Source organism: Peromyscus californicus, unplaced genomic scaffold, assembly GCF_007827085.1.
Source record: "Peromyscus californicus insignis strain IS unplaced genomic scaffold, ASM782708v3 Scaffold_21__1_contigs__length_65335640, whole genome shotgun sequence".
Taxonomy (NCBI): Eukaryota; Metazoa; Chordata; class Mammalia; order Rodentia; family Cricetidae; genus Peromyscus; species Peromyscus californicus.
This window is the reverse complement of record NW_026294514.1, coordinates 17,273,832-17,287,540: the sequence shown is the minus strand read 5'-3', so window position 1 is coordinate 17,287,540 and position 13,709 is coordinate 17,273,832. Positions and strand designations below refer to the sequence as shown.

The window sequence follows — 13,709 nt, the reverse complement described above, 5'->3', positions numbered from 1 at the left end:
CAGGCCAAGCTCTGGGAGTCCACTCAAGGAGAGGGAGCAAGGGAGGTCACCATCAAGACAGGGAAATCTACAGAGACACCGAACCAAGCTCCTAGGAACTCTGGAACTTTAGACCAACAGCTGTGGAACCTGCATGAATTAAAAAAAAAAATTAAATTAAAAAAAAATATTGTGCTTAAAATGTAATTCTTTTCAGCCATAGGACCTAGTCCGTCCCTAGTTCCCCAGTGGTAACCTGTGTGGGATAAACCTTTGCAGGCCTTTTCCTCGAATTTGTGTGTGAGGAGGTGTGTAAACATGTATGTGTAGGTGCAAGTACTGACAACCCCAAGAACCTTACACACCTGTACAAGAAAACCACACAGCTTTATTTACTACATCTAATTTTAAACCATTAAAAACAACCTTCAGAGCCAGTCAAGGCACTTGCCATATAAGCCACGCCACACAACCTGAGTCCCATGCCCGGAGCCCATGTAAAAAAGGAAAAAGAACTGAACCCACAAAGTCATCCTATGGCCTCCACACAGGCCCCATGGTGCACACATCCCCTCATAATTAATTAATTAATTAATTAATTATAAAAGTTTTAAAAATTTAGAAAACAGCTTTATGTCCTTTAATAGGAATGACTCAAAAAACTATGGTATCCAGCCTATGAATATCATTGTACGTCCATATACATAAACCTAAACTGTTTCTCAATTACAGAAAAATATGTATCATATGCTAATATGGATGTAAAAAAGTTTAATTTTTATACTAATTCTATAAATGCCATTACCGCAAAGGCTAGCTTTGAATATTTAGATGAAAAAAAAAAAAGCAGGTCCTGTCACTCGGGAACCACAGAGTCCACACCAACCTGAAAGTGTGACTTAAGTGTATGTCTAACTCATTCTTCTTTCTGTGGTTCCTTTTCTTCTCCGCCCTGTTCATCTGAATGGTGTTCCTCTGGGCCCAGGCCCTCTCCGGACCATTGGCAGGAGGAGAGAAGGCTTCAGAATAAAGCCCATAGCTGCCTAGAAATGTAGAGTGGGGGATCCATATTCTACCCTGAGGAACCAGAGTCATGGGCTGGGTCTCTGTGCTCCAGAGCTTGGGCTAGGCTGGGTCAGGCCAACAGAAGTCATTGGGTGGCAGTTCAGGAAGCAGAGTGCGATGTGATGAAGTTCAGTGGGGAAAATCTAAAGAAGGGTCAAGCCACCATGGTTCATTCAAAAGACTTGGTGAATTCAAAGGAAGTGCTGACATCAGTGAACATCCACATAGGAGATAATTTGGGGAATGAAAGTAGCAAGTGAAGGAAGAAGTGAGATGCTTAGACCAAAGACAAGATGTGACCCAGCTGTGTTCTGTGAATGACCAAAGACAAGATGTGACCCAACTGTGTTCTGTTAATGACCAAAGACAAGGTGTGACCCAACTGTGTTCTGTTAATGACCAAAGACAAGATGTGACCCAACTGTGTTCTGTGAATGACTTTGCAAGAAGCAGCTAACATGGGCAGAAGGCTATTGTAGCTTACTTTTACACTTTAATATTAAATATGTAGTATTAATACATATTATGTTAAGATTAAGATATAATTAACTTTGTAAATTAGGCTGCACGGCTATACTTTTCATAAGTTAATATTAGTGTCATTGTTCTTAGACATAAATCCTAACATCAGCTAGTTTCTTAAAAACTGCAAATTATTTTTGAAAAAATATATTATTATCATGCTCTTATGACAATTTTTTTGAAATGTGCTTAAGTTCAAACTAAAAACTCATTTCCTCAATTTCTTGCTTCTCTAGACCACAGTCAGCATTAAGAAGAAACTATGGAGGACTCATGACTCCATCGATGCTCTGCACAGGGAAAGAAGGTAGGAGCCACATGTGGATATGTGAGAAGGTGGGAGCCACATGTGGATATGTGAGAAGGCAGGAGCCACATGTGGATATGTGAGAAGGTGGGAGCCACATGTGGATATGTGAGAAGGTGTGAGCCACATGTGGATATGTGAGAAGGTGTGAGCCACATGTGGATATGTGAGAAGGCGGGAGCCACATGTGGATATGTGAGAAGGTGGGAGCCACATGTGGATATGTGAGAAGGTGTGAGCCACATGTGGATATGTGAGAAGGCGGGAGCCACATGTGGATATGTGAGAAGGTGGGAGCCACATGTGAATATGTGAGAAGGCGTGAGCCACATGTGGATATGTGAGAAGGCGGGAGCCACATGTGGATATGTGAGAAGGCGGGAGCCACATGTGGATATGTGAGAAGGCGGGAGCCACATGTGGATACGTGAGAAGGCGGGAGCCACATGTGGATACGTGAGAAGGCGGGAGCCACATGTGGATACGTGAGAAGGCGGGAGCCACATGTGGATATGTGAGAAGGCGGGAGCCACATGTGGATATGTGAGAAGGCGGGAGCCACATGTGGATATGTGAGAAGGCGGGAGCCACATGTGGATATGTGAGAAGGCGGGAGCCACATGTGAATATGTGAGAAGGTGGGAGCCACATGTGGATATGTGAGAAGGTGGGAGCCACATGTGAATATGTGAGAAGGTGTGAGCCACATGTGGATATGTGAGAAGGTGTGAGCCACATGTGGATATGTGAGAAGGTGGGAGCCACATGTGGATATGTGAGAAGGCGGGAGCCACATGTGGATATGTGAGAAGGCGGGAGCCACATGTGGATATGTGAGAAGGTGTGAGCCACATGTGGATATGTGAGAAGGTGGGAGCCACATGTGGATATGTGAGAAGGTGGGAGCCACATGTGGATATGTGAACAGTAGCTGAGATGAGCCAGGAGCTCGGCACTGAGCTTTTATAGAGACATTTTCTACAGAAAAAAAAAATGAAATTCTTTTTTTTTAATTGGAAGAAATTATTTAAGCAAAGAAGCCCTGCATTTCAATGTGAAGGTAAAAAAAGCATCTTAATGCTGTGTGAGTAGTTACACATAATGAATACCATCCAGCTAGCTACAGGATGATTTTACCTTTGATCACTTAAGGTCATTACTTGAAAGAAGGGTAAGAGGGGCTGGTAGATGGCTCAGTGGACAATGTACTTGCCACATAAGCAAATGACCTGAGTTTGATCCCCAGGAGCCACATGTTGCAAGGAGAGAAATGACTCCTGCAAGTTGTCCTCCGATCTCCACATGCTCACCATGGCTTATGTGCCCACCTACACACACAACTACACACACACACACACACACACACACACACACAAACACAGACACACACACAGAGACACACACAACCACACACACATATACACACACACAACCACACACAGACACACACACAACCACAGCTACCCACAGAGACACACACACACACACAACCACACATACATACACAACCACACACAATACACAGACACACATACACAACTACACACACACACACACACACACACAACCACACACATACACATACACTAAACAAATAGAGTAATAAAGTAATATAAAATAAAAATTCTTGCCAGGCATGTTGGGGCACACCTTTAATCTCAGCACTCAGGAGGCAGAGGCAGGTGGATCTCTGTGAGTTCAAAACCAGACTGGTTTACAGTGGGTTCCAGGACAGCCAGGGCTACATAGTGAGACTCTGTCTCAAAATTAAAAAAAAAAAACCAAAAACTTAAGATAGTTGTTTGAAAATAATTCTAAGTTATGTTATTCTCTGATATGAAATCCATATCTGCTGCATGCATGATTGGTAGCCTAATAAAGTATTTATCACCACAAAGCATACGAAAGTATCAGACAGATTTGATTTAAAAGATGAAAACTGGAGGCCCCGTCTTTGCCGTGTGCATCAGCATTTTTATTAACGGTTTATATGAAACCACAGACAGCATACCTCTTCCGTGCGTGTGCGGAATAGCATCAGAGGCATCAGTTGAATGAGTAATTTGGGACCACTAACATTTAATTCCTGGAATGGTAGAGCAAGCAATAAAGACCTAACTTCGCGGGATTGAAGAGCAGGGCTCCAGATGGAGGCCCAGGTTCATGGGAAACAGTGAAGGCGACCTGAGATGGACGGTTAACTACAAACTCAGTAACAGCCAGCATAAAGTCCCTTGTTATTTAGTGAGCCCCAGTCTCTGATCATACATGGAAAGAGCATTGTCCAGTTGTTGGTGATCGCTCTTTAGTCTGCATTATCTGCAAACTAATGAAACTGTGTTTCACTGCACTGTGGTTAACCTTTCTAGGAGCATTTGGGCTCCTACTGATGGCCTCATGCACACAGGATGCAATCTGCTTAGTAACAGAAAGCAGATGGGAAACTTTAAAAGGGCAGATTTTAGGTCATTTGGAAGGAATTAGTTCTCAGATAATAAGAACTTGTTAACAGACATTTGCTTGGAAAGCAGCAGGCTCCAAACTACTGGAAATAGTTCTAGCAGGCAAATTATAGCTAGTAGAACAGTTTATGAGAATCCTTCCTTTAAAATAAAATGAAAAAAATAGAGAACCAAGTGTGGTGGCACATGCCTTTAATCCTAGCACTTGGGAGGCAGAGGCAAATGGATCTCTGTGAGTTCAAGGTCAACCTGATTTACTTAGGGAGATCTAGGCTGCTACACAGTAAGATCCTGTCCCCCACACCCCACCCCCAAAAAAATGACCAGAGAAAGAAAAAATGTTTCTGATAGGACTCTGCTTGCTTTCCCCTGGGCTGCTGAAGAATGAGGAGCTCCAGCTGTCTAAGCATGGTGGATAGGCCAGAGAAGAGAAAAGGATGTGTGGTATGAGCCACATGGAAGAGAGAGATTGTCATGATTCTGATCAGAACAAACACAACACTATGGTGTTGACAGCCCTGTCCACACAGCTCTGAGGACACTGCTTTGTGACTTATATAATCCCCTAGACTGACTCCATTCTGGAAAATCTGCCGTATAAAGATGCTTGGCACTCCAATTATAATTAGGATTTTAGAATCAGGCTTCCTATATGACCAGAAGTTTAAAGGTTCCTGCTCAGAGACACGTGCTTTGGGTGGAAGCTCAAGCTTTATTCTAAGACCCTTTCCAGGCTTTCTAACACTTAGGAATTTCCAAGGCTCTGGTATGGAAGAATGCTGCTGTTCCCTGTCACAGAGTTTACTCCCACACATTTTGTTAATATGCCAACAGCACTGATCAAAGAATAAAACCATATTAATTATATACCTACTACGTGACAGAACCAGGAAGTGTGGTGATAAACAAGGGTAAGAGGGTTTCCAGAATAGCAAAATAATGTGCAATGAAATAATTTAGTAATATACAAATAAAACAGAAAGTATATGAGTATGTGAGCTCAGAAATTAAGGCTGGAGACTAGCTAAAACCCTGAGCTCTCACCAAGCTTGATAGCAATCGGATATAAAGAAAAACTAGTGGTATTTATTTGCTCCGCCCGTGACCTTGGGTAATAGGGCCGGAAGGAGGCGGTGCTTCTTACAGATGTATGTGACCTCTTAAAAAAAACTATACAGAAAAATAAAGAAGGGAAGGGTCTAGGCAGTGCCAGGGACGAGGCTGGAGTTCTGCTTCACAGGGAGGTAATAGGGAACTCAAGGAAAGCCTTGTTGGAAGTGTAATGTGTTATTATAGATTGCAGGAAGCAAGGAGGTAACTTGAGCAATAACCTCAAGGGACAAGCGGGTCCCTGCAGGGAGCAGAAAGAGCAGAGACTCCGAGGGAGGAATATAGATGAACAGATCAGTGACTCATGAACCATGTGCCTTCTCTGTAGTCTTCATGCTATTGTGTCTAGAAATACCCCCTTCCCAAATGGGGTATTTCTAGACACAATAATGAATAATATGTAAATGTAAGCTGCTGGTAAACCATGCTGTCCAAAGGAATCCTGATAGGCCTGGTGAGCATCAAGTGGTATTGATGGAGTCAGATGGGAGTGAGGGCACAGATCACCCACCCACCCCCAGGAGGACCTGCAAAGCTCCTGCTAGGCTGTGTGTGTGTGTATGTGTGTGTGTGTGTGTGTGTGTGTGTGTGTGTGTGTGTGTGTGTGTGTGTGTGAGAGAGAGAGAGAGAGAGAGAGAGAGAGAGAGAGTTTCCACTCTTCCTCAAACCCGTTTCCTTTCCAGGATCCTTAGAAAACAGTTAAACAGATACAGAGACAAATTGCAAGGCACATACACCTTACAGAAGGAAGAGAATTGCAGATTTGAAAGGAAGATTCGGGAGCTCGCAACCAACCAGGATAAGCTATGGACCAAGATACAGCAGATGAGACAAGACCTACAGGTACAAATGTGAGGGCCACTGGCCACCTGGACTGCCTGGAAGAAGTCTAACCTCAAGGATCCTCTGCCACACCCAGGGCTGGGTCAGGGGTCTGGGCGGGAGGGGGCGGAGCTTCACAAAGCTTCCCACTTCCCATGGATCAGCCTCTTCTCCTCCACCCTCTTCCCTCTCCCCCAATCTTCTCCCACACACACCCTCCATACTGAGGAAACAATAGAACCAAGTGCTCCCACATAGCATTTGGACTCAGGATCTCTTTGCACGTTGTTAAAATTTTTTGAGCACTCCCCTAGGAGCCTTTATCTCTGTGAATTAATTATATCTGCTGCTATTTTTATCCCATTGAGGAAAAAAAACCAGAGAAGTGTTTCAAAAACATATTCATTAACTAACTGAGATATGAAATTGATAAACTACTATATGTGCAACATTCTTAAGTCACAGCTGGATGTTTTTAGAGCCTGGAAGAGTATCAGTGATTTGTTTGCTTTGTTAAATCTCTATAATGTCTGACTTAATGAAAGACAGCCGATCTTTCCTCGCTGTGAGCAATCTATTATGAGAGGTTTATTTAAGGTGTATGAAGAAATCCAGTCTCATGCCGCAGTGCGGTTAAAAGGAAGACAGAGATCTTTCTGTAGCCTTTCATATAACTAAGGTATTACCCACTGACACAACATCAAACATTAAAAAAAAAAACAATTGTTTTTTAAAGGATAGGTGCATTATGAAATCTAAAACCAGATCTGTTTCATATTCGACTTTATTAAAATCCCAGAGTTCTAGCTGCTCTCTGAGCGGAACTATCCGTGTTTCATTTTGTAACATATATTGGCCACGTGATGAATATTGACTCGCTGAGCTTCCCAGAGCTTGCCGATTTCATTATACAAGTTTTTTTTTTTTTTTTAAGAAAGAAAGATAAGAAGAAAAATTCTCACATTCAGTTTCACCAATGATGTTGTCAGAAAAAAAAAAACATTTAAGAACTGACTAGCTGTTCCACTCACCCGTGGCAGATACAAGCTTTCTAAAATTTTAATTATTGCTTGAAACCTTGACTGTTATAAATGACAGTCAAATAAAGTTAGTAATTTTCTCAGCAGTGTCATGTTCATTTTCTTCTTATTTTCCCCCCCAAGAAAATCATTGCCTAATACCCCAGTCTAACTGATTATAATCTGTCGGCCTTTCCTTGGCACAAGAGGCAACATCTGTGTTTCAGGATGTATCTGAAATTCTATATGGTTTCTTTCCATTTCACTGCACACAGTATTGAAAAGACAGATTATTAAGAAAATTTGAAGTTTTTGCTACTCCACAAGATAGTAAGTGACGCTGTCTGCTTTTTAACTGGTAGTATAGGAGTTTTCTGTGTTAATGTCACCCGGATCCCTGCCGAGCCAGTGATGTCTACATTTATTGCTGATTGTTGACCCGCTGTGCTCATGGGAGTGTAATAGAAAACAATTCAAAGAATCATTATAGAAATCATTTTACTCCACAGACTCCTACAAGAACTTCTAGGGTCCTGAGGACCCTGGGCCCAACCTTGAAAACAGTGGAACACATTCCTAAATTTTTGTACCTCCAGCTTCACATGAAGTCCCTCAAAACACACCTCTGAAGCCTATCATTAGGAGCATGTTTTATTGTAATAATCTGTGCTTGTCAATCACCGTGAGGATATGTTTTTCAGAAATTCTTTATGACACCTTTAGGGACAGACATGCTCAGGCCTAGATGGGTTTTGTTTTGTTTTTTTCTTTTCTCAAATTTCTGGCGTTATTCCCAAGACATTTTACAACCTGAGCTATCCCAGTCTTCTAGAGTTTTAAATTTATATGGAACAGCATGAAATAAAATTAATGGAATATCAAGAGTGAAGCAAGAGACAGGCCTCCATTGTTGTTGGGATGATGAAATGAAATGCATTTGTGGAAAAAGTAAGAGTTATTTCTTCCTAAAGAAGTTTTTCTTTACCCAGGCTATATTGCGACCACTCCATCCTTCATCTTCATCTCAAAACACAGCCTCCAAGATTGATGATTCTTTACGCAGTGATGGGCTATGGAGAGTAGGAGACTCTTCCCACATCAAGAGTGTCATTAGGTACGGTCCAAAATGGGAACTTCTCCCTAACTCTGCCAAGGCTGACAGAAATCACAAATGTCAAACAAGTTCAGGGAAAGCTCTACCGAACTCTGAACCCCCAGAGACCATTTGGCAGAGCACCAGGACACAAGGCCACCCACAGGAGAGGCTAAAGGAAGTCCGTACCGCCCCCTCTGCCTGTCAGGAGGGACTGCAGGACAATCCCCAGACTCCTCCTGCTGAAGCCAGCAGCTCTGCTGTGGCACCTTCCGCAGGGAAAGAGACAAACCTCGTCAGTGAAAGGAGGAACGACCTTCATGAACAGGGGCTGCAAACGCTGCTGTCCAGACTCCTGGATGCCTTCGACCTAGGCACGCCATCAGGTGAGGCGGACTTTGGGTTCTGTCCTTTGAGTTGTGTGGTGTTTGCTATTTGTGTGTTTGTTTGAGACAAGGTCTCAGGATGTAGCCCTTGTTGGCCTGGAACTGTCTATGTAGACCAAGCTGGCCTTGAATTCACAGATATATACCTCCGCTTTGAGGAGTGCTGATCAGGTAAGGTTTTCAATGAAAGAGAGGGATGGCCAGGAACTCGGGCTGCCTGTTAAAACACTGACCTTCACGTCATTACTCAGACTTGGAATTCAGTTCCCGGCACTGGCTAATTCATAAGAGCACCATGAGCACTAAAGGTTAACCATCATGTGAGGCTTTGCTATCACATCTAGCATACAGCACTAAGTAAATATGTATTATTTTGAAAGTGCAGTCACTGTGAGTAACCTTGAATCACGCATTTAACTGAGCAGCCCAAAGCCACCATTTTAAAATGAGGACAATAAGGCTCCTGTTTCGGCATGGCTGGGTGAGGTATCTCTGTTCTGAGTTGTACCACCATTATTGTCATTGTGAGCTGTAACTCATTGCTAAGTTATGAAGGCTTTTGGTCCTCTACTAAAACTCCGTTTTGTAATCTCACTTTCTACTTTCTATTTAGACCATATACAGATACATGTTTACTGTGGTCATCAGTTTCTCAGTAGGAAATCCGTATAATCTAGAGACTTGTGGGAAAGTGAAAGTGGCATTTGTGTGTGTTTCTGTGCTGGAAGAGGCCTTCTCCACAAAGCTGTGCCTTAATATACCAGTTTTCCACAGATACCATCCAGCAGCACAGAGGAGGGAACTTGAGAACAAATAAAAGAAAAATGAGTGAAGAAATTTTAAAAAGTGAAAAATAAAAAAGAGAAAGGACAGGAAAGGACAGAGGGGAGGGGAAGGGTTTGGAGGGGGCAGGGCAGGGGGAAAGAGAACAAGAGAGGAGGAGAGAAGGGATGATTTTCTCTCTGTCCCGGAGGCTACCAGTCCAAGCTCAAGGTGTCAGTAACACTGGCTTCTTCTGAGGTTTCTTTCCTTCATTCATTGGTTGCTGTCTTCTGTCTGTGTCTACATGGCCTTCAGCCTATGTGTGCTTACATCCTTCTCTTCCTTTAGAGACACCGGGCATGTTTGAATAAGGCCATCCCAATGACCTCATTTTAACTGGATTATCTTTTACACACACACACACACACAAAACAAACAAACAAACAAACAAATAAAAATAAAACCTCTGAGTCCATTTAGTGTTGTAATTATCTCTCTAAAGACCCTGTCTCTAAATATAGTTATACTCTGAGGTTCTGGAATTAAACCTTTAAAATAGAAACTTGGGGGTTTGAGGGTCACAATTCAGCCTGGGACAGTTGGAGAGCTCCAACCTAGGCACATAATAATGTCAACTTTACACAGACCTTGGTAGGGTCTGGTCAATGAAATAGAAAGTATTACAGTATATAGAGCTGAAGTCACAGTCATAGTGTAAAAGGAAATGAATTCTCAGAGATGTCAAGGGCACAGAACGAAGACAGAATGAAAACTCCTTATGCCCAATTCTTAAACCAACACAAAATTCCATGCACTGTAGTTCTGCCTAAGCATCCTTGGGGTTATGATGAGTATTCAAAACAAAGTCAATATCCACTTCACCTTTTCAGGAAAATGTCACTGGTCAATTGGGCCTTACTGAAACAGTTTTACTTTGGCGCATCTTTGCCTTGTTTTTTTGCCTTGTTTCTGTTTTCCAAGTGAGCCGATGAAGGTTTCTGAATTCTAAAACTTTTTATTGAGTCAGCCCTCACAGATGCAGTCATTACAGTGTATACTTTAGATTCTTCATAATCTAGATCTGTATTTTAATATCTTAACAACATTTGTCCAGTTTCATACCTAAGGGTAAAAGATCAATGCATATTTAAGTGACTTTATCAAGGTCTGTATATAGAAATATATTTATATGTATTTATCAACTTTATACCATTAAAAGAAAATTATAAAATTTAAAAGAAAATTATAAAAGAGTCAGTGCCTTTCTAAGTTTAGATGATTTGATCATGTGTAATGTGCAATTAGAATTACCTAATCTTTTAGAAAGTACTCTTTAAGTGTCAAATTTTCACCTGTTTCCTTCTGTTCACAGTCTCAGTTGAACCATTGAGATGTTATTACAGGAAGTATGCATTATTATTATTATTATTATACAAATATTCTTATAATTCAAAAAAAATACTAATTTTCCTTTGTGTGTGAAATATACACATGTGGTGTGTCTCAGTTGTACCTGCAGACACTCACGGAGGCCAGGAAAGAACATCGGGGTTCCTGCTCTCTCACTCTCTACAAGACAGGGTTTCTCACTGAACCTGGAGCTAGACTGGCATCCAGCCTGTGCTAATGACGCTCTGTCTCCATCTTCTACTACACTGGGTTATACCTGTGTGCAGCCCTGCGCAGATTTTGATGTGGGCATGAGGGATTTGAACTCAGTTCTTCATGCTTGTGCAGCAAGTATCCTTACTCACTGATTAATCTCCTCAAACCCCCCTAAAATGCTAATTTTTAAGATTTAAACGTATTACCTTTTTTCTGTATTAGTCATCTTTTTTTTTTTTTTAGTATGGCTCAAGAATAAGGCATGAGTGTGTATGTGTTATCCTCGTGGATAGTATTTTTCATTGTGTATCTGCTCACTCGAGTATTTCTAGAAGTTTTCTTGCTTGTTTGTTTGTTTTGAGACAGGATCTTACGTGGCTCAGGCTGACCTAAAACGTGCTATGTATCAAAAGATAGCCTTGAATTTCTGGTTCTCCATCCTCTACTTTCCCGGTGCTAGGATTACAGATATGTGTCACTATTCTCTGTTGTTCGAATCTTAGATGGTCTTTTAATAAAAAACAAAAAAAAACAAAACAAAAAAAAAAACCAGTAACAGATATTGGGGTAAAAGCTGAAAGATCAGAGAAGCAGAGCAAGCCACAGTCACCACCTATTACCTCATCAACTCCATGAATCCTCTGACTGAAATCCTGAGTCTTCACCCGAAAAGCTGAACTGCCTTAGTTCCTGTTTCCTCGCCTTATATACCTTTCTCTGCCCTGCCGTCACTTCCTGGGATTAAAGGCATGTGTGCCTCCCAGTACTGGGATTAAAGGTGTGTGCCACCACTGCCTGGCTCTGTTCCCAGCATGGCCTTGAACTCACAGAGATCCAGATGGATCTCTGCCTCCTGAGTCATATCATAGGATTAAGGGTGTGTGCTACCATTGTCTGCCTCTATGTCTAATCTAGTGGCTGACTCTGTCCTCTGATCCTCAGGCAAGCTTTATTAGGGTGCACAATATATCACCACTATTCTCAATTGATATAGTGTGGGGAATCAACCCTGTGCATGCCAAGCAAGTGCTGTGCCCATACCCCCAACCCTATATTTAAGTTTTTATCCTTATTTTAATCTGGTGTGATATAACCTTTTTTTTTTCAAACTCTACTTTACCATTAGTATGGATTATATAAAAAAAATTCCCCATAAACTATACATTAACTATGCAGACTTACCAACATTACACTAAAGTTAATCAGAGCCAGATGTATGATAACCACACCCATAAGCATGTGGGGAATGCAGCTAAATTAAGTTATCATCTACTTGAGTTTATGTCCACACTTTTAGTGGAAGCATCACATAATAGCAAAAAGTTTCTCATCACTTTACCGTCCCACTTTTGTATAAAAAATTGTTTTAAAAAGTTAGAAACACCTACTATTGATACATAATAGCCTAAAATTTACCCAGCAGAGGGTCACTGTATTCATCTAGTACAGCAATTAGCCTAGTAATTGATTGCCTTTGTAGGTTACGATTACAGTTTTGTTAAGAAACCACATTTTGTAAAAGATGATGAACTTTATATTACTTAAAAGCTTAATGGGAATGAGATGGAAAACTTGGTGATCATTTTGAGGCCACTATTTACATTAGCTGAATAGAATGATTCAGTATCAAGACCTAAGATAATGAGATTTCCAGAGACCATGGGAATTATAATTACGAGAGAGAGAGAGGGAGGAGGGGCATGTTAGGAGGTCCCTGAACCTCTTTAAATTCTGAATGTTGAAAGTTAGTAGCAAATGAATTAGATTAAATTTTTCAGGAAAAAAATAGATTTCAAGAAATGTTTAATATTCTTTTCTCCTATGATAAAAGAAAAACACATAACCTCTGGTTTTATTATCTAATTTCATTATTTCTTTCCATTTGAGGTGAAGTTCCCCATGCACACCTCGTAAATTCTTTTTATTCTAATATCTATTATTCTAATAACTAATCTGTAACTTTGCCCTCCATTTGGCCCTGTTTGTTTCAATTGTAGGCCAGGAAGACAGGAGCTGTGAGGCAGGAGCAGGCAGGCACGCCTGGAAAGCAAACACCGGGTAAGCCCAAATGAAAGAACCTGCCAAGGCTCCTTCTTCACACTCAGTACAAAACATGAAGCTAAGTGGGGTGGTGGTGATGTGCACCTTTAATCCCAGCACTCAGGAGGCAGAGGCAGGCAGATCTCTGTGAGTTCGAGGCCAGTCTTGTCTACAGAGCAAGTTCCAAGACAGCCAGTGTTACACAGAGAAACCCTGTCTGGAAATAAAATAAAATAAAATAAAAGCATGAAGCTAAATAAAACACAAATCCCACATCCTTGCTGTGGAAGAAAACAGATTGACTATGTATCTGACACTGTAACTCTAAGATCCAGTGTAATAAATAATGATAAAGGATTGATGCATGTTTAAGCAATATCAAGATCTCTATATAAATGTATTCATATGTGTTTATACATGCACCATTGCATCATAGAAGGAAAATTATAAAAGAGTCAAGCATATTTCTAAATTCAAATGGCATAATAATTCACAATATGCAATTTAGAATTACCTAATTTTCTTTTAGAAAACTTA

The 13,709-nt window shown here is 41.2% G+C and overlaps 1 protein-coding gene across 1 annotated transcript in view; it reads left to right on the top strand.

The window, feature by feature from the left end:
* Positions 1 to 13,709, top strand: part of Dytn (dystrotelin) — a 51,663-nt gene that overhangs the window by 32,885 nt on the left and 5,069 nt on the right. Inside the window, exons 10-11 of the mRNA XM_052749649.1 lie at positions 6,129 to 6,288; positions 8,276 to 8,765. Coding sequence (XP_052605609.1) covers positions 6,129 to 6,288; positions 8,276 to 8,765 — 650 coding nt within the window. The remainder of the gene's footprint in view (positions 1 to 6,128; positions 6,289 to 8,275; positions 8,766 to 13,709) is intronic.